General features: G+C 41.6%; 1 protein-coding gene across 1 annotated transcript in view; it reads left to right on the forward strand.

The window, feature by feature from the left end:
- The window catches only part of LOC137803097 (reticulon-4 receptor-like 1), a 73625-nt gene extending 46181 nt beyond the window's left edge, over positions 1–27444 (forward strand). The window contains exons 3-4 of the mRNA XM_068601365.1: positions 22850–23304; positions 24085–27444. Coding sequence (XP_068457466.1) covers positions 22850–23304; positions 24085–24984 — 1355 coding nt within the window. The 3' untranslated portion in view covers positions 24985–27444. The remainder of the gene's footprint in view (positions 1–22849; positions 23305–24084) is intronic.
- Positions 27445–27793: the final 349 nt, after the last annotated feature.

Genomic DNA, 27793 nt, shown 5'->3' on the forward strand with positions numbered 1-27793 from the left:
ACATGAGTCAAGACATTATTTAGTCACTTAGATCATTTCACAATAATGTTATGATTCGTTTGGTAGACTTGTGATGGCTGGGGAATATAAGTAGACCAAAAGCACATGGAGGCATGAAACTTCTTTTTCAGGGAATGATCTGATGATTTTACTTCCTCTCCCCAAAAGATCCCTGTCAGAGCACAGACACTTTACTGTTCATTATTAAACATGTCTGCAGTCGTATTGAGCGCGGTATGAAAGTTTATTTCAGAAAGGGTTATTTCAGTCACAGCTTTGCCGTTTTCCTCTAAAAAAGTGCATTGGTTTTCACGGTTATCTGGAGATGGAAAGACGCCTGCAATATTATTAGCTAGCCCATAAAATTCTCCTGGACAAACAGAAACCCTCTATACAACCACAACTGGCTGTTAATGTGGTAAGAAGTGAGCTTTAGAGGCGCTTCTCTGCTCACAGACTCCTGTTTACAGTCTTTGTACTATGCAACACTAAATGGCTGCAGCTTCTCAATTCATTTAATACACAGACATGAGATTTAATTTGTATCGTTCTCATTATATAAATGTCAGCAAGACATCGAATAGGTGTATTTGCCGAAATGTCAAGTTATAAGTCCAGCGCATTTTGTGGACAGTTGGACAGTTGTAGTAAAACTATGTTTCTACTAGTGACATCCATAGTGATATGTACACGGTAAACCTATTTAAAATAATATAATGTATATTCAATAAAATTAACTATCTCCCACATAAAGCACCAATCACCATCAATCACCGCCATCAATCATATGTTAAACCAAACCTTTAATAACCTTTTGTATTCAATTCTAATTTTCTTGGAATCAATGTTTACATTTTGTAAAATAATACAACAATGTACCACCAATTTATAATCATCAAGAAACTATGACTTAACATTGTGCAAGACATTTTGAACATGTGTACTGTTTTCTAATAAAATACTACACTTTAATCTATATATGTCTCAATATATAAAATTCAACACATTTACTATATTTTAAAGGACAGTTAAAGGATTGGATGTTTGCATTCTGGCCCTGGTTTATTAATGTAGGCTGAGCAAAAGTTAACATTGAAAGGAACTTAAATAAGTATTTTTTTAAGATATTGTTTTATTAAACTGTGGAAGAACCATAAGCTAACAATCTGGGACATAATCAAACTTTGACCTTGATACGTCAAACGCTACAAGAGGCATGTTCCTCATTTCAGCTTTGTGACTTACTCATTTCAGCCATAAAGACCAAATACAGTATATCAGCAACTTTAATAGAGAAATATATGAAATGTGAAACGGTAAATTATTTTTTACCTCCAGGTAAATTGCTCTATTGCATTTCTTCTATTAATCATCTATCACTGAAGTCCCATGAGACAAAGCTGAGCATGCTTCACTTTGCTGGATATCAGTTTCTCAGAGCTTCCCTGTGACTGTACATCCCTTATAAATATAGTCTGGTGCTCTGCCAGTCTTTATATTAACATGTCCAGGACAATCATAGCGCCGACTGAACCCACACATTACTATTCATTTACGCTAAGTTAGAATAAAAAAAAACAAGAGAGGTATGAAAGAAGTAATTGAAAGAGAAGAAGGAGATGTACAGATCGGTTCAGGATGAGGAAAAATAATATCACTGTGGTTTGGATTTTAATGGCAGACGTGCAGGAAGAAAGAAGTGGAAGGAAGGGAGAGAGCAAGGCTACGTCAGGAGATGATGAATATTTCATCAAACTCATGAAGTCCTGACACACACAGTCACAGAGAGAGAGAGAGAGAGAGAGAGAGAGAGAGAGAGAGAGAGAGAGAGAGAGAGAGAGCAAAGGACATCTACAGCTGTTAATAGGTTCAAACTTAGACACACAAACTAAGTTCTCAAAACTTCACAACAAAGTAACTCGTCAAACAAACGTTGACGTTTTATCAGTAAATCAGTCCGTTGTTTGGGCTGTTAGCCACACGCATACGCATGTAACTACCTGTAGACATGGACCTTTATTTTGAAAAAACGCAGTGCATATAACAAGGTATATTGCACAACAAGAGCATTATCGTTTGAAGCGTCTTGCCACCAACCAAGCTGCATTTTTTGACGCATTGGTGTGGAAATGTGTTGCAACTGCAGAGCCGGGTGATGTTGATCTGTGGGTTCATCACTACGCATGACCCTTTTCATATTTCACAGTCATTTTAGCCATTGCTAATATATAAATATTGATTTCCAGCTCTGAGCTTTCATTTTGTAACCTGATGAAGTTTGAGACTAGCTAAAGGGCTATTGAGAAGTTAGAAAGGAATTTGCTCTCTTTCCCCTCATTTCTATCTCCTCCATGTCTTGTTTTCTACCACCCTGACTCATAGAATCACTTATATGTTCTCCTTCCCCACAGCAACCCCTCCACCCCTCCTCTCTCTTTACCCCCTCGCTTCTCTTTCTCCTCTTCACTCTCTATCAAAAATAGTTCCTCTTATCACCTCTGCTCGGTCTTGCAGGTTTATTTTAGTCCTGTGCCTGTTAGCAGCGTACGGCAGTTGTCACCTTTATCCACCACCACTTTGCTACCCATCCCTCGCTCTTCCCTTCCTTCCTCTTCACGCTGGCCTAAATAATCTCCTTCCTGGTAATCTTCATCTCCGCCTTTCTCTTTCGATCATTCCCCCCCCCCCCCCCTCCCGGTCGGTCTGTTTAGTCTAGCCCAACTTGTGTGCGTTTTTCCTCTTGTCCATCTTCTCTTTCTCCCTACTCTTCACGCGGTCCATCGCTCCTCTCCCGGTCATTTAGTAGCTATATTTATCAGCAGAGGCAGCGTACATTTTGGCATTAGCCTCCGTGCTGAGGTTCATCAGTGCCAGGGTGTGAGGACTCAGCCTGAGAGGTTGCGTGGGGGTTACTGCCATTGTGGAACTATAATTACCTCAGCTGTCAGTCAAACAGCAGACAACACACACACACACACACACACACACACACACACACACACACACACACGCACACCCACCTTGTAAAATCGGTGGGACTATAATTGTATGTTTGGATCTTTTCCTTTATTTTGGAAAATAGTGCTACTTTTGCTCAACGTCCTGCTGTGTGTTCCAGGTCTTGTGCCAACAAATGCTGACTTACAGTATGAGTACCTGTAAAGGAGAATTATCTGGTGTGTAAATGTGTGTTAGTATTTGTGCTCCTGTTTGTGTACGTGCAAGCACCTGCTCAATGTTTTTCTTTTTATAATGAAGCTTATGTCTCTGTGGGGCAGTTTTGTCTCTGCTGACTCACGCGAGATTCTTGTGGGTCACCGCAGGTCATCTTTTTAGATTCCCCTTCTGCAACCAAGATGTTGCTTGAGGAAACCTTAAGACATCAGAAACATACCGAGCTAATTAGGGGGTCTATCTGAATTCTCCGATAAGGCTTGAAAGGGATAGCGGTGGGCGTACTAAAGTATAAAACAAAATATCTGTAGGCCAGGGATTTGGTATTAACCTAATGGTGTGCAGGATTTTACACAGAGAGACATCTTTGGGGTATGGCAACAGTAAATCGAAAAAATATACAATGCAAATAAAAACCCTGCAAAACAGATTATGAAAATACTCTGTCAGTCACCCAAAAGATCATGCAGAGTATACATTGTTACAACATCTTCTAGGTGTTGTTTAACATGAAATAACATCATTCAGTTGTCACTAAATAAGAGTGCAAAACAAACCAACAAGCAATTATTATTTCATCCGGCAACAGTCTCCAGAGTGTTGTTTACATTTCACTAAAGGCCGCATGTGCGTTCACTGGAAGATATCTCGCTTGAATGTATCATGTATTGAACGGGTGTTATCATATGTATGCATGCATCCTGGTCTCAGTCACAGCGCCGTAATTGGAAAACAAAGTCAAATTAATTTTTAAATCAAGTGTTGACACCGTAAACCTTGAAGCATGCCAATAAGTGATGGGTGGTGAGTGCTGTGCAGCAGAGACAACATCAACCTTGTTTTGGAGTGTGTTTTATGCCGCTAACACAGCGTATGCCGAGTGTGGATTCAGGGAGAGGATTGTTAAATATTTCAGCTGATCTCCTCACAGGCGTTTGCTGTGTTCAAAGAGAGAGACAGAGAGGGACTATTGATGTGGTTAACAGATAAAAGAAGGATGAGGATGAATCAAACTAAAGGAGCAATAACAATAAGACAATTACACTTTATTCTGTTTGTTTTTCACGTTAGAATTACGCGTTGAGAGGATCATTTGAAGCGAAAGTGTGAGCTGGAGAAATGTTTTGGACGGAGATGGGATAATGGAAATACTGAGCTTGTCCCAGAGAGCGGTTCGATTTGAATCCCTGCTGAACTCAGACCAACGGGGAATCGAGTCGTTATGGAAAAATAAATCACCTCGGGCGTGGTTGCTTTTAAAACCTCCTTTCACACATGTTTCTCTTGGGCCTCCGTCACTGAACTGGCCAGAATATGTGTGTATGAGCAACATTCAGATCCCAAAACAAGCAACAAACCTGATCCCTGCAGAAAGAGCCTTTTCCACCTCTGCCTGCCTTTCCTGTCTCAGTCTCAAATACCAGCACACAAAGCGGCGAAAGGTTGTAGACGTTTTTCCCAACTTGTATTTTCATCGCTCTCCATGTCGTAATACGCACAATGCTCTGTTTTGATGTGTACAATAAACTTATCAGAGGAGCACCACAGGAGGTCTGTGCAACACTGTGAGTGGCGCGGTGGGGAAGGCAGCTTAGGAGCTTATGGACAACCAACACAGCTGTTATAGACAAAACAACGCCGAGTTCAACCGTTCTACATCCTGCTTGCTGCCAAGCATGGGAAATCACGCAGAGTTGTTTTCTCCTAACAGGTGCAAATCTTTATGGCAATGAATGAATAAAGAAATAAACAAGCTGTAGAAAAACAAGATGAGGCTGAGACTTGACTCGACAAACTCTCTTGTCTGTTCCTGCAGGCGTTGGAGTTTTTTCACCATTACAAAGGCAATAACAAATGCTATTTTACAACTGTGTGAAATATCTCACTCATCTAATGAGCCGCTGCATGTTTCAAATGCATCATTTATCCATTTTGTTGCTGGATAATGGCATTGCTCCACTTAAAGTGCACAAAACGAAGCATGAACTTGACAACAAATGTTGCACCCCAGAATGTTTCTCACCCGTTCGCCGGTTCCTCTTTTACATTCTTGCAAAAACCTTTGCGTGTTTACTTTGGTTTTTCCAGTCATTTTTTCTTTCTTCGTCTCTCCCTGTTTTACATCCTATGTCCTCTAATCGGACTTTTTTGAGAAGTAGCGAGAAGAGAGAGAGAGAGAGACTGCTCCAGGAGATTTGAGAAGCCCATAAAGTAAAGCGGCTCTCTTCCAAAGGCAGCTAAGAGGCTCAGGGGAGGATGGCAGTCGCTGTCTTCTTCCAGAACATGTGCCTCAAAGCAGTGACATGGTGTCACAGTGAGAGGAGCACAGAGGAGGAGAGGAGAAAGTGAGAAAAAAAAACAAGAGAGAGAGAGCGAGAGAGAGAGAGAGAGAGAGAGAGAGAGAGAGAGAGAGAGAGAGAGAGAGAGAGAGAGAGAGAGACGAGAACTTTGTCAACTTGTCATCCATTATAGATTGCCTATTATTCATTCAGGCCAAACTCGCCTTGCGCTGTGTTCTTCTCCGGCTTTCATCTTTGCTTTCTTACTCAATCTTTCGGTGCATCTGCATCTGTCTCTAGGCAGAAAACCTGTTGTGCAGTATTTTAGGATGGCCATAAGGGCAGTTCTTCTATACAGTGAAGTGTCGCGTAACCCACACGTCCCAATCATGTACGATCTCAAAGAGAAGACGTACACAATAAAAGAACAATTCACATACCAATTGATTTTATGGATGTCATCTGAACATTTTTTTTTTTTACTGTACACATCGGGTGATTGAAAGTCCCGTTCATCCCTTTTCAAAAACCATTATAAAGTGCTGAGCAATATCTGTCATCTTTATTATATTAATATTTATATTTCCATTAATATTTTATTTCCTTGAACCTTGATTGCCCTTTTCAATTTTTCAGAAATGTCACATGTATATTATGTATCCAATTTCATGTTTTTATGGCAGCAGATATCTCACGTAGTGGAGATATTTGAGATGTTTTAAGTATTATTTTGTCTTGCAATTTTCCCAAATTTCAGCCTGACTTAATGGAAACAACTACTGTAAATGTAACAGCTCTCACATGTGGCTCACTACTTGGTCAATCACAGCGGTGCACTGTACTGCTTCACAGGATGCCAAAGATGATATTCATGTCAACATATTGGAGAGCTGCTCAGTAAAGCGTTTGCTGCTGTGTAGTTGACATAAAACAGCGTCAGAAGGTCAGAAGAGAGAGTTTGATAATTTGCTTATGAAACCCGAGTAGCTGATGAGAAAGATTGAAGTGCAGCAGTCATCTTAAAGAGCAAGATTGTTCAATACCAACCTACGGCAATGTCACATTGACACAAGACCTGCAGATCTCCATCAAACCTCTCACATCATTGCTTTTACAGACGTATTATTACATTTCACAGGATAACAGGTGATAGTTTAGGCAGTGTGGGTTTAATGGAAGACAATATGCATGGGTGTAAAATAACACTGCAATGGCCAAGTAGAAAAAAGAGGTCTACATCTCACCTACGCTACTCTATGTTTGTATTTTAGACCTTGTAATGCATTCGAAGACGATGCAGCATTGAAAGCTTTTTTTGCATAATACAGGGAATAAAAAGTGCATGTCCAGGTAATAGCTAAACAAAAAACCTTAGAGAAATATGTTATGTCACAACAGAAGCAAACACATCTCAAAGATCTAAGTGTGGGAATAAGCTTCTATCCTGTCTCATATTTTGAATCCTTTTGAAAGCCGTCAGTCTCAGGAGATCAGTAGAGTTCAGTGTAACAACAAAAGAGGTCAAATATACAATTGACCAAAGGTTCTTGGCCTAATCCTGTTTTTTTGTTTTTTTTCAACATCATATAAATAGGTTTCTTTAGCAAGTTGGATACTATAATACTAGAAACCAGATTAAACCAGATTAACACAGAAACTTAATGTCAGTATTCTGCAGTGTCAATTTGAACATATGCACCGGAGTTCCCCAACTCTTCTAATTGTGGATTTATTTCTATCCTGTCACATAGTTTTCATCCTAGCGGTCTAACTAGGGTCCGATATACACCTGAGCCGACAGGCGGCTACAGTTAACTGCATGAAATGCAGAAAACAGAGCTGGGTTTGAGGATCAGTGACGCATACAGGCACATGGCTACATGTACTCCGACACACATCACACATGCAAGCAGACACACCTTGCCCACACATGCAATGAGCATTTGCCACTGCTCCCCCTCATCGTCTTGTCACTGTCAAAGCTGTTACATCATGGCCGTAAGATGCGGTGCCACTAAAACCAGACAAACAAATAGTTTAACCTCAGGAGACCAAATGAAAAACAAGAGAAAACTCTCTGCTCCTGATGTGCTGTCAGACTTTGTCTTATCACAGGAGACAGAAAAGTTGCTCTTGCATTCAGAGTTGCGGGGATGTCGTCCAGGTTTTCTTTAGATATAAGCCAAATGTTTCGTCAAACATTCTCGAGTCTGTTTTCTGTCATCAGTTTTTGACCAGCAAGAGTTTTGAAGGAAAATTTCCATTTATTACAATGTTGTGGCCATTATTTTTTGTGTGGTTATAATGACAAAGTTCTCACCAAATTACTTGTTGAGATCTACGCTGGGAAGAAGTTTGACAGGGTAAAAAACACGAGGCAATCAGAAAACTGTGATCACTAAAGTTCTGTCAGATTGTTTTGGAGGTGAATCCTAAAAGTGAGAACACATTCTAAAGAAAAGTTAGTGCCTCAGTGGAGGTTTCAGTTCTGAACAGCTACTTTTCTGAGAGGAAGCCAAGGTGCCAGAATATCAGAATTTAAAATATTTATGTCGGAGAAGTTTACACACACTATGTTTACGTGCACCAAATGTTCCAGTTTTTATCCTTATTGCAGAAAAAGACTGTATTCGGAATAAGTTGCTCATATGGAAATGAATAATTCCACTAATATTCCTGTTTACATGCAGCTGTGCATATTCTAATTAACATAAAACAACCCCAAAGCGCATCCTCTTCACCGGGGCCGGTGAATCCAACGTCGACATCCTTCTCGGCTGTTTGGCAGGAATCAATGTCCTCACATGTCGTTGATCACGTCAAACTATGAAAAAGTGGAACGGCAAGTGCCGCCTGTGCCAATTTACCTCACACACACGTGTTTTTATACCCAAGTTTTCTACCCGTTGCGGACTTCGACTGGAACGCAGCTTCACTCTTTCGTTCCCTCAAGCACCTTCTTGGAAAAGGTTGGAGTTGCAATATTTGCACTCAACCAAAAATATATGTGTGAAATCTATAGCGATGTCTTCCACTGTCAGAACAGAAGGCTTTATAGGTATAGCAAAGGACTTATATGTTAATGTTTTTTATCACGACTTGGAATTCTGGTTAATACTTTGAATTGGTGTTGGTGTGTGTGTGTACTTGTTTATGAGTGTCTGAGGTTTGTCTCATCCTCGCAGCGGAGAAGTATTGCTGTTAATTACGTCTTAGTTGTTGGGCGTTGCGAGGGCAATCCCAAGGCCTTCTGGGACGGGGTGTAAATACCAGCTGAACGCAGCAGGATGTTCGTGTGCATGTTCATGCTACACTACTGAATGTGTCTGTGTGTGTGTGTGTGTGTGTGTGTGTGTGTGTGTGTGTGTGTGTGCATGCCTTAGTATGTCTGTAATGATATGCGCATTTTGCAAAGAGTGTAATCGCTGTGTACGTTTTGTGAAGGCCAACCGATGAGAGACAGATAATGCAGTGCACTACAAGTAACAAATCCCTGTGCAGTGAATACATTGAGAATAGAAATCTATGGAGTTAAAGAAGTGGATAAAATGGCTTCAAAATCCAATTTCCCAAACCTGCTTTACATTCAGCAGGGAATACTTGTTCCTGAATGCAGTCCAAGTTGCTATTTCTTTTCTATTTCTGCCCATCCCTCAGTACATGCGTCATACTGTACGTTTCTGAAGGCAGAGGTCAGGAGGAATATTGAATTAAATATTAATATGCTTACAGCGAGTTTGTGTGTGTATTTATGTATTTAGATGCACACTCAGGAATTTATTCATGTCTCATCTGAGAGCTGCATGTTTATATAAGCATACAGTATATGTCTATGATACTGTAAGTTTATGCATGTTAATGAATGTATTGCTCAGAATTTGTGTGTGTGTGTGTGTGTGTGTGTGTCTGTGTGTGTGTGTGTGTGTGTGTGTGTGTGTGTGTGTGTCTGTGTGTGTGTGTGTGTGTGTGTGTGTGTGTGTGTGTGTGTGTGAGAGAGAGCAAGTGTGTGTTCCCCTATTCTCAGACCTGCAATTGCTCATTTATGGTTTTCCAAACGTTTGTTTTTTTAATCTACTTCACTTCAAAGAGGCACATGGAGCGCTGGAGGCCTTCTAGCATATGGGCTCTAATTGAAGGAGAGACATACAAACATAGAGATAAAGACAGAGAGTGAGAGAGAGAGAGAGAGAGATAGAGAGAGAGAGAGAGAGAGAGAGAGAGAGAGAGAGAGAGAGAGAGAGAGAGAGAGAGAGAGAGAGAGAGAGAGAGAGAGAGAGAGAGAGAATTATTTGTGTGTGTGTGTGTGTGTGTGTGTGTGAGTGTGTGTGTTACTTCAGTGCAGAGACACACTTTACCATCATGCAAAACCCTGCAGCAAAGAACACCACCCTGTGTGTGCATGTGTGTGTGTGTGCATGTGTGTGTGTGTGTGTGTGTGTGTGTGTGTGTGTGTGTGTGTGTGTGTGTGTGTGTGTGTGTGTGTGTGTGTGTGTGTGTGTGCATGTGTTTTGTCTCCAGGGCTGCCATAAGTTGGCAGTAGAAAGTAGTATTTGTATGATCCATAAAAACACATAAACACAAGGTCTTATGTTACTGGCATTGCCTGCTAGGTCTATACTAGTTGGAGGAAAATTGTCAACCCTCTCTCACACACACGCACACACACACACACACACACAGACACGCACACACACAACCGCGCACGCACACACACTTTAGTTTTGTTCCTCCCTGTCATTTCTCAGTTATTAAGTAAAACTGAATATAGTTTAAAGTTACAGGTGCCAACATAATAGCAAAGTCTCACTATCAATACAATACTACAATATCTGTTTTGTATAATCTGCTCAATACATTCTATTGCATTGTAATTAAATCTAAAAAATAGGGAAATTGGCAATTATATTTACCAGTTATCATCGCATATATCATTAATCAAATGTTGATGGTGACACAATCAATCATGTCAGCCTTCATTTGACAAAGAAAAGAAACAAATCCTCACATTTAAGGAGATGAGACAAAAGATTGTTTGGCTTGTTTAGAAACGAAGAATGAGTGTTTTAATATAGACATTTGGGCCCTTCAAATTAGCAGTAAAGTTGACAATGTGTCGCGCTTACTTTCCCTTTGGTCAATCATTTTAAACATCAAAGTAGCCAATTACATATAGCACAGCTGTTGTCGTTCATCTTCAAGCATAAACCTGAGATCTGATTGACATATTTGTGTAGTAGCGCTGTACGTAATGGTTGCCTGTCCGTAACATTTATGAGACCAACTACATCGAGAGTTCAGCAGGGTTGAAACAGTGTCGGTGATCATAGAGACAGAACAGCTTTAGCTAACTGGGGCTTTGATACCAAAAAAACTAAAAAGGATGCAGAAGAAAACGAGAATGAATGTATGAATGTCGACTCAGCTACACATGGACCAGAAATCTCCCTTTTTTACACACACATTCTTTCTTTTAATGTCCACGAATTCACTCTCTCGCGCTCACTACCAAGTGTCGGAAAAATCCTTGAAACGAAGCATCAGAATGCGGCGGTCAATCCTTATTCGCATACAAAGACAAATTTGTAGGGAGTAGAGGAGGAGGAGGAGGAGGAGGAGGAAGATGAGGAGAAGGAATACAGGAGTGAAAACAGAATGAAGAGCCGGGTCAAAGGAAGGTGGTACGAAGCGGGGGAGAAATTGAGAGGATTATGTAGTCAAGGTGAAGGTGGATTGAGTGGACGGACGTAGTGAGTCGGGAGGGAGGAGGATGGAGTCGGAGATGTGCATTCATAATTCATTTCCAAGCTGGTGTGTGCATTGAGTGTGAGGTTTCTGTGTGATGTACAATGTGTGCGTGCGTCGGGTGGCGTGTTTTTGTGAGACCATTCAAGTAGTACATGTTTGTGGGTGTAAAAATGTGTGTCCTCATGCATCCTTCTCTTAGCATAAACATGTGGTCATAGCCATGTGAGTGTTTGCAGGTGTCTGTGATGTGTGTGCCCGTGAATGCCTGTTTTTTTTTTTTCGAGTTTTTCAACAAAGTTCATGTGTGAGTGTTTCCGGGTGTGTTTGTGTGCGACGTTTCTGGCCTTGAGGAAGGAAATCAAAACAGTTACGGAGTTGTGATGAGTGCCGCTGCCCCTGTACTGAAAAAGATCAGGGACACGCTGCACTGTGGGTACGCTTCTCTCTTTGTTACTCGCCTCAGGTGAGGAAGAGAGAGGAGTCACTCTGCCTGGAATAAAATGTTTCAGTTTAATTCAAAATAATCTTTTGTTGAAGAAACCTTGTATGTGTGAGAGAGAGGGAGTGTGTAAAAAGAGATGGAATTACCTCTGGAGTAAAAAAGGTTCAAGGGAAACATCTTGTCCTTGGTTTAGCCTCTGTAGACCCAAACCATGGCATGAACAAAACCCTTCACCTTAAAGAGTTGTTCCACCCAAAGCAGACCAACATATTTTCTCATTCACCCCTTGTGGCTATCTCTCGTGCAGATAGTTTATTTGCAAAGGCTTTGATAAATCCTTCTCTAAATCCTCTGAAGTCACCCCAATACGGTGGAGGTAAATCACATTGTATTTTATGATGTTCAAAGCACTAAAAAAATTACATGAAAACCTCAACGGTGACATGTCTTCCTAGTGTCTTTCCTCTTTGTGAACTGCTCTGATTCAAACTGCTCTCTACCAAAACAAGTCGTGTGAATGAATGAACTGAGAGATGATGCAACCCCCGACAGAAAACACATGAAGTGTAGAAAGAGACCGGGGTTGAGGGAGCATCCAAATGTTCATCCAAATGTGGACACATGGCCAGAAAATGTAACACTGAAAAGAAACTTAAGCAAAACAAAAGGGAATGGAAACAGGAAGTGGAAGTGAATGAACAGAGGAGAATAAGAAGTGGAAAAAAGAAGAACGGAGTGATTGAACTATGAAGGCTGAGTGTGGGAATATTCACGGTCAAGAAATCTCAAGCACAGCCTGATCATGCGAGTGGATGCCATGCCACATCCTTTCTGGTGTGCAGCCATTCTCAAGGCTCCAACAAAGCCACTAACAGCTTTCCGCTCCACTTCTGAGCTGTTGTTTATGTCAGATGAGGAAAACTAACTAAAATACAAAACATGCCACAAACAAACTTCACAGCTTCTGGATACTCTTCTGACCCTTTTGTCTTTCAATTCCCTCTTACACAGATGAGCTTGTACTGAAAATAAGAGGCTGCACTTCGATATTTTCAAACAATAGTTCAAGTCAATATCATTTCATATTTTTTCATTTGCCATTTTCAGCTGGAACATATTTCATCAACTCTTTTGCTATCACCTGGATGATAATCTAAGACATTACGCTTGACATTTGAGAAAACGACAAATCAATTTGCCTCTTTGTACTGTTTAGGTGAACCTATATTTGTACTGCAGAAACAGTATCTAATGTATATAAATTCTTCTGTGGTTTTCTTCTTTTAATCCCTTTCATACTGCATTACAGAAAATAGCCTCGAGATTATTTTTAGAAACATCAATGCCAGTCTGCCTTTGGCTATTTTTATCCATCTTTTACACTCTACAGTATGACAAGGCACATTTTAAGGAAGCCACAGTTCACATCAGCAATACGACACAGAGTGTGACTTCATCATGAAGTGTGGATAGCGTGCACATAGCTCAACAGTAGAGAAGACGAGTGTACCGCAGGAGTGGTTTGAATGGCTTCTGTGAATGTTTAGAGACATTATGGGATTGTGAGTCATTGCTGGAATCCATTGTAACCGCTTTGAATTCAAGCTCCTCTCCTGCAAACTTTTCGCAGCCACTTTTCCATCCTACAGGCGGCGAGAGGATCAGTGGAGTATCTCTAAATAGAAACAGGACCTCCGGAATGGGAGGTCAGACAAGTTCATGATCAAAATCAAAAAGTAATTGAGAAAACGAGGAACCGTAGCATGACAAACTAGAAAGCAGAACAAGAGCGAGACGAGACATTTCCAGATGATTCTAACCTTCACAGAAGCCGAACACTATGACTGATAGCGGAGTTCAACCAGCAACCTTCAGATTAGCCAGATCCAATGACTGATGGGAGGGAGTTTAGCCGACATGCTCTTCTCGCTTCATCCATCTCTCTTTAGCTGATGGAGCAAAGCTGTGACACGTCCTCCTGTTCGCCTGCCATACATCCTTCCTCTCCCTTTCACTGCCCTTCACATATTTCCTGACTGATGTCTTCTCTCTGCTCTTTCTCTGTCATGCCACCTGAATGTATTTTCCTCCAGCACCACGTGTGAAACATGTCAACAAGAAAAAAGCAAGCTAAACGAGGAGAGCGCAACTCTTTGCCATACTAATATCATGTTAATGGTGCCGTGAGAACGCTTAAAATTGATGTCACTTGTAAACTATTAGAAACTTTTCAGTCCGACACTCTAGATTTAGATGGACGGGGTTGATCGGGCAATTTTATTCCAGCAAAGTGTACTGTATGTGTAGTTGTGCTCTCAAGTCATTAATCATTCTGTTGCAGTAGGTTTCACATTCGTCAGCTGCTAGATAACTCATTTTGGAACGAAACTGATCGCATCAAGTGCTGACAGTTCTATGGTGCTTAAAATCATTCTCCATGGGGAGGCTGTTTAATGAGAGACCTGATGCCGATACTCCCCTCCCCCCCCCCCTGCTTGTTGGGGCCAATCAGTCTGAAAAATGGCCCATGCCTGCCTGTGATTGGCTCAGTGAAAGGCAAGTGCACTAACAGCGTGTTATCCGATAAAACAGCCCAGTGACAGACGATCCTTCGGACATGCGCTGAAATCTCTCACTTCACTTGTCATTCTGGATATTTGGATTTGTAACCCTTCATCTCGTTTGCCTTCTGCCTCTTTTCTTCTCTCTTTTCTTGAATCTGTGTGTGTGTCTGATTTACAAGTGTAATCCCCAAGCATGACGGAAAATTTCTCACCCCAAGTGCTTCAAAAACAAATACTGTGGAAACGAGGTGCAAGAGCACAGACAGTCATTGCCATGAAAGATTTATGCAATAATAAGTCCTGATGTACTTTTAGCAGTCTTTGTAATAGAGACAGATGGGAAACTAGAGAAACAACAGGGAGGAGAGCGGAGGAGGGCGACAAAGGGTGATTCATACCTGCAGTATAAAGGAGAGAGCAGGGAATGCTGGAGTCGCAAGAAAAGGAAGAGAGATTTTCCTTGTGCTGAGGGGAATTGGACCAACAGCTATTAAGAAAAGGAAACCGCCGGGCTGCCATGCTGCACTTTCCCTCCCTCTTCTCGTTGGCTTGTTGGACAGCCTCATTTCTCCCTGCTCTCCACTGAGGATATCTGCCAGAGAGCGATCCAGATTCCGTCATGGCAAGACACGGGAGGCCAACCAGCACCCCAACCACGACAGCTGTAGAGTGTGTGTGGATGTACACACACACACACACACGTTCATACACATCATCTCAGCAGACACAGGCGCCTTCTGCCAGATCAGGGTCAGTCAGCTGTGAAAATCCTGTGAATTAGCTCCAGTGCGGCTGTACATCCATGTGTGAGTGTGTGTTTGTGTGTCACTTTGCATCTGCATTTAGGCATGTGAGCATGTGTGTTATTGTTCGGAATAGTGTATGTCTCATAGTTTTCAGTATGCTCATTGTCATCACTTACTTATTTTAAATAATCTGCGTGATGTTTCCACACACCCAAACATTTAGTTTCCTGCTTTCACAATAACACAAAAAATTGTCTTTCAATACTAGCACCTCAGATACTTAGATAAAGAAATAAATGGTGCAATGAACATCTCACTGTGTATTTCTAAATAAATAAGTAGTTGAACCTGGATTTTTGTTTTCCAGTTTTCTTAACTTTTTTAATGACAGGTGCTCCCCGAGTGCAGTATACTTTGTGTTTCCATGTAGAATAAGAAGTGCGTAGGTCTTGGCTTCCTGTGTCCGTGCGTCCCTGAATACATTCGTGTTTGATGCCTGAGGACGGGGGGACATCTCCTCATCGAAGTCGGACCACGGCCTCTTTTTTACCATTGACACATGTTATTGTAGTTTCGGTGAGGCAGGATGAGACAGAGAGCAGCAGCAGCACTACTGTACGCCGGCTGACGTCTTTCCTCCACCAACAGGCAGAAGTTAAATTGGGAAAGCTGTGACCTGCATCATCTGATTATGCATGTAGAGAGTGTGCATATGGGAGGGAGGGGTGGGCAAAGTTTTTCTGAGTATAATAAGAGCTTGATTAGTGTTGAGATAAGCTTACCCTTTAAATGACCCAATTACTGCATGCAAAGAGGGTAGAGGTTATTTTTGCATTTTCTCTCTCTCTCTCTCTCTCTCTCTCTCTCTCTCTCTCTCTCTCTCTCTCTCTTTCTCTCATTCACGCACACACTCGTACACCCACACACACACATGTGTATGCAGCCGCCCAGATCAGAGTAGACTGTGTGAATGTTTTTAATGGGCAAGTATGGTGCAGCTGAACAGCTGTCACTACGCCGGGCCAGGGGCCACAGCAGAGAATCAGACCAGGCAATGTCAGACGGAGGAGAAGAGAAAGCACAGTCAAATACCTAGATACCTTTGAAAACAATTTTTAAGCATGGCTTCTCAGATTTTTTTAAACAGGCGAGGTCCCACTTAAGGTGCTTCATGATAATGAACATCGATTTTCCTTTCAAATCCAAGCACTTTGCTTCCCTGCAGGACAGAGGCAAACAACACCGCTGTGCTGGGGATCCTGAGGTTAAAGAGTCTGCATGTGGCAGCCACCAATGTACATGCTACATCCATTAATTGGCTTGCTCTTTAAAAGTGGAGGTGCTTTCACAGCGGTTTCAGGTTCAAACCTTTATATGGACAGTGAGCAAAGAACGTTTAGAAAAGTCTCTGGTAGTGTCATAAAGCATCACATCGGTTTGGTTACAAGCAACCCATCCCACTCAAGACAGTTAAGGACACGGTAACGGAAAAATACATTTAATACGGGCTCAGGTTTGATTCACGAAATCAGTCACCTGGACTCTGCCTGGTCAGCCAGTGATTTGTCTAAAAGCTTTGCTTGCACTGTTTTGTTTGGGGTCACAGAAGTCCGACTAAATAAAAGAAACTTTCAAGACTACAAAATAGTTATTTCAAGACCACAGAGGATCAGTGGTGCAGAGCCGGCAATATTGACCTGGTTTGTCTCCAATATGAAGATGGATGTAATGGTTATGTACTATATTACATGAGGGGAGGATTATATACTGCAGAGATATTTCAGCTGTGTCTTTGAGGCAATGACGCCATTTAAATCTCTCATTAACTCTGCCAGAGATTTATCACCATTTGAATGAGCAACACTAAATGATCTTTGGGATTATGCTAAGCTAAATCAACCACCAACAAGAGAGGAGCAGCATCTATATTGAGTGTCTGAGTGAGTCCTCGTCCCTCCTGCACCCTGTCTCATTCTCTGCCTCCTCATTTTTGTAAATTCCACTCTTATTGCTCTCCCTTTTCACTCGGTTTTGCTCTTGCTTTTTGAATCTATTTGTTTTTGTTTTTTTTAGGTGAAGCCCTGCCACTGCTGTTTAATTACGGTTGATTATCTGTGTCTGTATGTGGGTGTATGCGCCTGCGGCCTTTGTGCATGTGTGTGTGCGCACCTGGATGCACAAGAAAATACATGTGATTCAGTGTGACTAAACATTCCTTTTTCTCTGCAAGTTGAGTATGCATGTGTGTTAATTAATTTGCAAATGTTTATCTGACATACCTCACAGAAGGTCATAGAATTAGTTGTCAATTCATCAGAAGTCACAGTTGTGTTCTGTGCAGAGCAGACAGACATTTAGATACCTACATATATAATGGTCTACGCCTCGCAGAAGATCCCTGTCACCCCCATCATCCATTATAAGCTTGTCTCACTCGCTCTGCTCTCTTTCCCTCCCACACCGCCATGCTGTGCCTCCCTCCCCTTGCCTCTGCTTTCATGTTTAAGAGCTCCTCATTCTCTTTGAGTTTGATATCGCCCATTCCCCTCCTTTCTGGCTCCCCTCCTCTCTGGCTCCCTCCCTCTCTCACATTCCCGGCTCTGTTACTTTTTGCCTTATGTTCACCAGAATGACTGGCAGGTGTCTCTCCTCCAGATGCCAAGTTGTAGTTGGGAGGCAGTTCTGATGATGGCCTGACAAGAAGCATGTGGATATGCTTCTTTTCTTTGTGTGTGAGTGTGTGCGTATGCATGCATGTGTGTGTGTGTGTGTGTGTGTGTGTGTGTGTGTGTGTGTGTGTGTGTGTGTGTGTGTGTGTGTGTGTGTGTGTGTGTGTGTGTGTGTGTGTGCACATTATGCCTGGTGTGGAGTGATGGGACAGAGACAAGGAGAGAGACAGCTCTTGTAATTGAACCCTGGCTGTGCTTGATGAAGCTTTCAGCTAATATCTAGCCGGGGAGGCTAAGGTGAGAATTTAGACAAACAACCAGCAGGAGACAGACGCAGAAGCAGAGAGTGCAAAGAGAGAGAGTTGTGTTTGAAAAGGCATCGCTGGATGAAATGGACAATTACTGGTGTAAAGCGAACGCTATGCATGTGTGCCAACGCAGAGGCCCAACAGGACATCGCCAACAGTGTTATTATGATCCAATCAAGCTGGGATTTGAACAGCAAAACATATTTGGTGGAGTAATCGACAGTCCTGTATCACTTTTCTAAAGAGTAGATTTACACAATAGACCACTCGCCAAGTACGGTTGTGGTTTTTGTTGGTCTCGGGCTGTGTTTTACGATTTGGGTGAGACCGCTAAAGTTCCAATACAGGAAACCTTAAAGACCATAGTGTGCTTCAACACTATGAGGAAAATGTGTTGCTGTACCAACATGACAAAACCTCCGCACAAAAAGTCAGCTTCAGTTTGCTGTGAGCTCCAGGGCTGCACTGAGCCCGAGGAATCTTCTGGGATTAACTGAAACTCAGAATACGAACAAGGCCGTGTCGCTCATCATCAGTGTCAGATCTCAATAATGCATATCCCAACACCCAGGTTAAAAAAACTTTTCCATGAGAGTGGAATCTGTTTTACTGTAACAGCAGAGCATTTTAAAGCTATTTTTTGGGGCATTTTAAGCCTTTACTACAGACAGCTATAAGAGACGACAGGAAGTGGTTTAGAAAATGGATGATAACAATTACAAGCTGTGTACATGTAATGCTCAGGTGTCCACATACTTATCTGCAGTGACTGAAGTTTACCGTAATTGTCTAGTATCATTGTTGAGGCATTTTATGCATATTAGATGAGCAGTAAAGACCATATTTTTCCTTGCTTGCTGCCTTTTTACCCATACATCTCTCTTAGCATTTTATTATGTTTTTATTGTAAATATACTTTTGAACGGTGATATAGACATTTTTTTAATTATTTGTATAATGTCCCATGAATCAAATTGGCAAATGATTTAGCACAAGCTGCAGCCCACACATTGCACTCTACCCTTGTTAAGCAGAGCACCTGGTTGACTAAATCACAAAACATATTTCAATCTTAAGGTGGTAGTAGGTATCAAATGAGCTATAAAACATTACACTCCTTCACCAGAGATTCACAGCGGGCCAAGACACTTTTATGGAAACTCGCCCAGATTAATTTTCCTATTTAACAGCAGTACACAAGGATATGCATCATGAAGAATTACTGGTGAAACATATTTGTACGTACTGAGTGTCTCCTTACTGGGAGGTATGACGCTTGGCTCATTGCCAGCTTGATACATCTGCTAATTGCTGATTTGCAATCAGCAGTCTAATAATGTATTGCAGACCGCACTACTGCTGAGATGAACAGTTGAAAATCTACAGTAGTAATACCAAGGATTTGGAAACATTATTAAGCATTTGTTGTTGGAGGATTTTACCTGACTGGTGCTGAAAATACATTTAAACAGCAATTAATTAAAAAGAAATATGCGTATGCATTATCTACATGCTTATACTATTAAAACCTTTTTTTCTCATCTGCGACATAGTATCAAAAGCAGACTAAACCTCTCAGTGAAAAAAGACAATGCCCTCTCGAATGATCAAATGTTTAAACGACTGGATGCTGGAGGGAGAGTTGCTGGTCCGAGTGTCACACCCATACGGAGTCACAGTCTGCAGCTGTAACATCTGATGTGATCCCATCCATCGCTCATTCTTTACATTTTAAACACCCACAAGCAGCAAGCAGAGATCCAAAGACATCTGCACACATTGCACTGGGATCGGCTCAAAAGTACAAAATACACGCACAACTATGAACACGTACGCACTACATTGCACAATGACAAGCAGAATAATTTAGAGGATATAATTGGAAAGAATAAAAGAGGCAATGCAGAGGAAGAAGGAAGTCAGATACAACGCGATGATGAAAATACAAAAAGAAAAAAGAAAAAGACTGCAGGGGTAAACAGAAGGCAACGGCGAAGCAAAAGCAATTGTAAATGCAAACTAACACCAGAAGCACTATCACAAGTACGTGTCAAGAAGACTTTACTGTTGACAATTTGAATGGAAATAATATATATATATATATATATATATATATATATATATATATATATATATATATATATATATATATTTACGATATATATGTATATATATATATATATATTTACGATATATATATATATATATATATATATATATATATATATATATATGTATGTATATATATATATATATATATATATATATATATATATATATATATATATATATATATATATATATATATATATATATATATATATATATATATATATATATATTTACGAGACCAGTGGGAACACCATATTGGGGAGTTCATCTGTGAAGTTGCTAAACTCTACAGCAACATTTATCAAAACTCTTTGTAGTCCCATGTATTGTGAACTTTGCCAAGACATGAAGACCTTAAAGTAAACATACATGAAGAGCTATATGTCGTGGTAAAAGCTCAAAGAAACTAATAAAACCTCAAACCAAGAAAATAAGTTCTGTCATTTTAAAAATTCTTTAAAAAAAAAACCCAGTCAGACACGCACAGATATGCACATACAGTCCAAGATGCTCTATAACACCATACACGTTTTTTTGTTGTTGCATACAATGAGTAGCAAATAGGTGCTTTATATGTCATTTACAGGTACAGCATGAGGAGTGGAGCAGCACATGAAGCATAGGGCAACACAGATGGACAAATACTGTGGAGGACAAAACAGAAAGATATAATCCTTTTGAAACCCATAGGGACTGAATACACACTGCATGTTACAGCTCACAGATACATAACATTTGGCCAATCAGATCAATAGGCAGACGTTGAGAATGAAACAAATCAGTATGAAACACATAAAAGTTTAAAAAGAGGGGAAATCCCTGAACTTACAAAAAGAAACAAATCAATCTTTTTGTACTTTTCCAAAAGCAGCTGTTGAAATATTATTCAATTGAACTTTTTTCACTTGATTTTTTTTTCTACTCCATACAGATATTTATATAACTGCTCGGCTACGTCAAAATGTGTGGCACTAAATCATAGCAGTGACATGTTTTAGTTATTGTGATGTTCTGGACCTTTGGATGAGGAAATTCTCCTGGTAGTCGTGCACTGTGGAAACTACATATTGTCGTCTGTATGAGTTGATTTGGTGGTGAATCAGTTTGCCCACTGGGGATTAATAAAGCTTTCCAATCTAATTGAATACCTCTGACCTACACAATTAAAAGTGTATGTTTCATAAATTGATAACACTTTATGTATTACTATTAATGATTAAATAGTAAACCATGACTAAAAATCCCAAATAATTAGGTTGTTGTTGCAGACAGTGCAGGCAAAAACATTGTTTTTCAAATACTGATACATTTTGGGATGTTTGGCTACTTTACTTCCATAACAGTGGAAAGAAATCATTCAAAATACACATTTCAGTGTTTGTACTTAATGTTGTCTTTTTGCATCTGTAGATTTTACCAAAAGTTAACCTTATAATGCATCATTTACATATTTAAATGTATTAATGGAGAGATCTATTTGTAAATAATTCTGTTTCCCCTGTTCCTTTCGCCATCTTTATTGCTAAATGTTTACTCACACAGTATTAAAGAAGACTGCACAGTATTGATTTCTTGTTGGTACCACAAGACAGAGGGCTGTGCCATGAGGACAGCTGTGTGTTTTATGAAAAGGTCAGCCTTGTCAAATACAACAGACACCGCTCTCACAATATGCTCCAGATAAAATGTCACGTATACAGAGAGAGAGACTTGAATACACCACACATATATGTGTTTGTGGTTACACAAGTGCACAAAGCTACACAGACACTGCTGCTCTGTCCTTTGCTGACATTTCAGAACACGTTGTTCTTTATAGAGCAGCAGCGTCCTGGACAAGCTGACATCTGTCGATCACATCTGTCCATGTCACTGACGCACACAAACACTCACAGCTGGACACATGCACATGAACAGTCTGTTCATATTGTATCGTAATCACTCTCCAGATCAGCATGTTTCCATCATCTTCCTTTTTCTTTTTTTTTTACCTCTCTGGCTACACAATACATCAAACACTGGTGTGATCCAACGCAGGGAAAAATCTAATAAATAAATAAGTAAGGAGTGAGATGAGGGGAGTCTGAAAACAAAAAGTAATATCCACTTCACAGGCATGCTGCAGATGATTCCCGCTTCATCCTCCATCTCCTCTCTCTCCCTCTCTCTTCTACTTTCTCGCTTTCCCTTATTGTGGGAATGTATTACAGATGAGGTGTGTGTTTACTTGTAAGCAGGAGAAACATTGATTTTCCTGTCGCCTTTAGAGGATAACCAAAAGATATAACATCGTGTGGTGCTTGATAGGATGCTGCATCGTCAAGATCGGTCCCAGGAAAACATAAAGGAAATGTGACAATCATACTACCTTTAAAAACATTGTTTCCCTGCATCTGAGGAATAGTGTGTGCTGGTGAAGGCGCCTCTTGTATGAAGGGTTTTCAAGGTTTTTGCCAAATGTGACAAAATGGTCCCCTGAGTTTGGATTTGAGATTAAGACGAAGATAACAGTGAAGGGAAGGCAAGGTTAAGGTTTAGGGTCAACAGTAGGGTCAAAAAAATGGGCTAACAAAACAATACATGAATGTTTGAGTGTATGCAGTGTGTTTGGAAGAGATTTGTGTCAACGTTGTAATTTGACTGCACTGAACCATGCCCATTGTTGTCCTTGTAAACTGAGAGCAATGAGTGTTTCATTTAGGATGTGTCTGATAACAGGAGCTCTGCTGTATGACTCCAACTAATTCTGCTTGTTTTTTTTTGTCTCCTGCTCTCTTTCCTTTCTCTCTAATTCCCCTCTCCTCTCTCAGGTTATGGTGGGGTGGAGTTACTGTTGGTGCTGTGTGGCTTGGATCTCTCTCTGCCCTGCCCTCGCCACTGCATCTGCTACACCTCGCCGAGCACCGTCTCCTGCCAGGCCCACAACTTCCATGCCGTGCCTGAGGGCATCCCTGCCCAGAGCGAGCGCGTCTTCCTCCAGAACAACAAGATCCAGCGGCTGCTTCGCGGCCACTTCTCGCCCACCACCACCATGTTGTGGCTTTATTCAAACAACATCTCCTACATACAACCCTCCAGCTTCCATGGCTTTGACCGCCTGGAGGAGCTTGATCTTGGGGACAACCGGCACCTGCAGGCGGTTGCTTCAGACACCTTCCTGGGCCTGGGGAGGCTACATGCCCTGCACCTGTACCACTGCGGCCTGATCACCCTGCCTCCAGGCATCTTCGCAGGCCTCAATAATCTCCAGTATCTCTACCTACAGGTACATGATAACAGCTTTTATCTCTACTGTATGTTACATCTGCCACCACAATCACATTATGGTGTAATCAGCCTGGCTCAGGGCTCACTATATATTGTGATTTATTTTAATTGGACAATGATCAAATCCTAGCTGCGTACAGGGGAAATAGCTCAAAACAGCCCTCACATTAAAGCAACTATAGCTTCTGGGATGCACCTCTGATAGCAGTACAAAAATGGAAATGCAGGATTGGGTATATGATCTCATTATCTACATTGTGTGTATTAAGAGAAAGCTTTTACTCAAAGGATCTCCATTATTGATGGGAAAACATGTTGACACAATAAAGTTTACAAAGGGCAAAGAAAATCCTTTCTGACCTCTTTTATAGCGCTCACCATTGTTTAAGCTACTGCCGTCTGGAAGCCGTACAGATCATTCTGCATCAAAGAATGATACAGAATGATACCTGTACTTCATGTGCTTTGTTAATGTATTATGCACAATAAGGCAAACATATTACTTGTGTTGTATAATGTATGTATGGATGGATGGATGGATGTGTAATACTGTACTTGCCGGAAGTGAGCTAACGTCTGTCTAACCCTAAGACAAGAATACTGCTGAAATCCATGGACAGATAATAATGTTTTTCCAATAACATTAAATCATAATACAGTGAATGTCTCTTAAATTACTCTTAGAGAATCAAAGTGGTGTTCAATGCTCTGCCTCCCGTTTTACATTTCTGTTTGCTTGTTTGTCTTTACCTTCCATCCTTCCCCTACATCCTGGCAGGACAACCAGTTGGAGTTCCTGGAGGACGATCTGTTCATCGACCTTCTGAACCTCAGTCATCTCTTCCTGCACGGCAATAAGCTGTGGAGCCTTCGCCAGAACACTTTCCGTGGTCTGGGCTCCTTAGACCGCCTGCTTCTGCACCAGAACCGGATCCAGTGGGTTGACCGCCAAGCTTTCCATGACCTGCGGCGCCTCACCACCCTGTACCTGTTTAATAACTCCCTCACTGAGCTATCCGGATCCAGCTTGACGCTCCTGCCGGCCCTGGAGTACCTTCGACTGAACGACAACCCCTGGGAGTGTGACTGCAAGGCGCTGTCACTATGGGATTGGCTGCGAAGGTTCAGAGGCTCCACCTCAACTCTGATGTGTGTTTCACCACCAGAGCTGGCGGATAAGGATCTGAAAACGCTGAAGAAAGAGGAGCTGCCGAGCTGCCTGTCAACCGAGGGCCACACACACGGTGCCCCAGGTGGAGAGACGGAGCACGGAGAGTCTTTGAACCACCTGAATCGTCACAGAAACCATCACACCCACCATCAGCGGCCATACTTGCCCCACGGGGATCAGTACAGCTTGCCTTCACCCTCGCCCCTGCCGCGGCCACCAAAGGGAGGCCGCAGAAACTGTACCCGCCGGGGCCGCAAGGCAAAAGGGGGCCAGAATGAGGTGCAGGTACTGCGGGAGGGGGGAGAGAAAGACTATACTCCAGATGGAGGCAAGTACGATCTATCTGGAACTGCAAGGAGGAAGAACAAGTGCATCCCCAGAACTTCTGTCGGCCCACCGAGTGGGGTCCAGAGAGCCACTAACAACGCAGGGTCACACTTTGCAGATTATACCTTCTGTTTACTAACAGCTCTGCTGCTGTCACTCCACTCTGTCATCCTACGCTGAGATCCAGCCTTATGATTCATTCTCCTGAACCACCCTGTTCTGGCTAATTCAATGAGGCACGTGTGCATAACTGTGTGTGTACATGACTGTGTAAAATAAGAACATTATCAAATATATACTGTCAAAGTAACCCTGATGTATTAAAGCAGGAATCTTAATGAGTCATAATCAAAACATGGGAAAACAGGGAAAACAATTTAGCCTATTGCTTTGATGATGTCACCAAGGGAAACATCAGGAAAACATATTATTTGTCTCTGTGGCATTGATTTCTTCACTAAATCCATGCTCTTAAAAAAAACCTATACAGCCACATAAAATAACAAACCAATGACTCACACAAGTAACAGCAAGAAAAACACACAATAAGGATCAAAACAGTTCAAGGCGCTGTCTCTACGGTTAGCCCTCCACACAATAATGCTCTCTCAGTGCACCCTCCATCTGTCACTCACGCTGAGATGAAGACAGTCATTCATAACTGTCACACTGCTCACTCAACAGCACCTTAAGGTCCAGAAGCAAGATACTGCAGACACAAGTGGCAGTAAAGTGAATCACCGTACTGTCATAACAGTCATAACTAGAATCACTGAATATCTAGTAATAAAGCCATTTTACTTGCATGTCTTACAGAAAGGTTAACCCACTTTGATGCACATCTTTACTTTTTTACTTTAAACTCTAAAAACACCGCTGGTGTTTATATATACCTGGCAATTCTTCAAACTAGTCCAGTTCTATGGTGTCTGTTGTCCTTGCAACACTTCTACTTAAAAGCCATTCAGAACCAACATTTCATTGTAAAGAGCCAACCGGTCACAGTCAGTGTGCATGAGTGAGCGAAAGAATGTCTGTGTAACTGTTTGTATTGTATGAGTGTGTGTCTAAAAAATATAACAACAAAAAAATCACTAAAGCCATGCGGGTAGAACAACACTTTAAGAATGCCTAATAAGAGCCGGTGGCCAAGAAGGACAAACTATGGAGGTTATGGATGACTTTATTCTCTCTTCAAATTTACTGGCTACAAAACAGAGGCATCCACGAGCCTGAAGCCAAGAAAAAGCTGGAGCCTGGCTCACAAAACTTCTGACTTCCAGAAACTGTTACGTGCGTCTGTTCCTCTGCAATGCTGTGGAGGCTAACGGACAAAATGGATCCTTCAAGTACAGATGATTTCAATCCAAATAGTCACAGGAAGGTTTCAAATGCTGGAAAAACAACCCTACAATCAGGAAGTAGTTCAGATGACCAAGCGCAACATGACAATATTTAGCCTGCAATGGTTTAAACTACTGCATAACGCAAACAGCGCAGAATATTGGATGATCACCACAGGGCAAAAGGGACTGACAAACTCTTACTTCACTCCTGTCCTTGTCCTCTCTGGTGTGTTTTTTGTGCTACAAAACAGATGGACTTGACAATCTGTAAGCACTGAGTGGAGAGTTGGATATTAATGCTGCTACATCCGAGAGGACCGCCGCTTTCTGGGGCTTCTTCAGGAAATAACAAGGACAGAGAGGACGATGGGACACAGTGTTCTGGGTGTACTGGAGCGGTTCAAACACACACAACCCTAACAAAGCCCGATCACCTTCACAGCCTTCCTGTCACACTGCAAACTACTAAGCCCTGTTAGCGCAGGGATTTCAAATCCCAGAGCAGAGCACCGCAGGTTATGACTTCAGACCTGAACTATTTCAGTCCTTCACTTAAAGTCTCAAGAGCTCAACTACGATAGGTGAACCCTGTACAGTTACACACGGGCCATCCGGGTACCTTAACTAGCCAATAATGCTAAAAGTCTTTATTCCTTTTAGCATTACAAAGTGATACATTCTATTTTAAGAAGGAGCTGCCCTTGTATGCAAAATATGACTTCAAAATCATGGCATGCTGACAAAAGCACAAGAAGTTATCAATATGGTTTGCTGGCAACCTAAACACGTGTGGTTTGGATGGGAATCGGAGACCAGGGGCCACATTTGAACCCTGCTTGTGTGTGTTCCCACTGAGCCCCGCCTTTTTATGTCTATCTATCTAAATGTTGGGGACGAACAGAGGCCTGTCACTAGTGTCATTCTTCTGACATGTAGGATTAGAGACCCCTTCTGGTGAACTTGTTTGTGCTGCTGTGATCCCAGAGGTGATGTAAATTGTGTCTGTTTCTTCCTGTGAGGATGATTTTCTTTTTTTTCCTTTGTAAAAAAAAAATAAAGAAAAAAATAAGGGAAACTGTCTGCTGTGTCTCGATAGTTCCCTGAAGAAAAATAAACAGGGAGCTAGGAGCTGGAACTTTATTTTGTACTAAATACGATTATTATCATTATTTCATTTTGTTTTGCTGAGTCATTCAAGATGCGGTACTTTAACACAACACTGACCCCCTCCTGATCCTCTTCTATGCTTTTCTATCTCCCTATTCATCCCGCTGTCTTCTCCTCCCACCTCCTCCTCACCTCCTCCTCACCTCCTCTCCCTCCCTCCCTCCCTTCTTGCTTGCATTTCTCTCCCTCCTGCTCCACCTTTTCCTCTCTTTTCTCATCCGTCTTCGTTGTTCCCTCTTTACACTCTATCTCCTTATTCTTTTTCTCTCCTCTCTTCCTTTGTGCAACCCAAATGTTTTGTATGTGGTTATCAAACAATGCCAGACTCAAAAGCTGTTTATAAATAACATTAAACAGAAAGTGTCCTCAAATGGCTGAGGTGGTCTGTTTGTTTGCCTCGCTTTAGTAACATGCACATCTGTGTGTGTGTGTGTGTGTGTGTGTGTGTGTGTGTGTGTGTGTGTGTGTGTGTGTGT

The sequence above is a fragment of the Clinocottus analis genome, unplaced genomic scaffold (assembly GCF_023055335.1).
Source record: "Clinocottus analis isolate CAN_PGR_092001 unplaced genomic scaffold, fCliAna1.0.p SCAF_5, whole genome shotgun sequence".
Classification (NCBI taxonomy): domain Eukaryota; kingdom Metazoa; phylum Chordata; class Actinopteri; order Perciformes; family Cottidae; genus Clinocottus; species Clinocottus analis.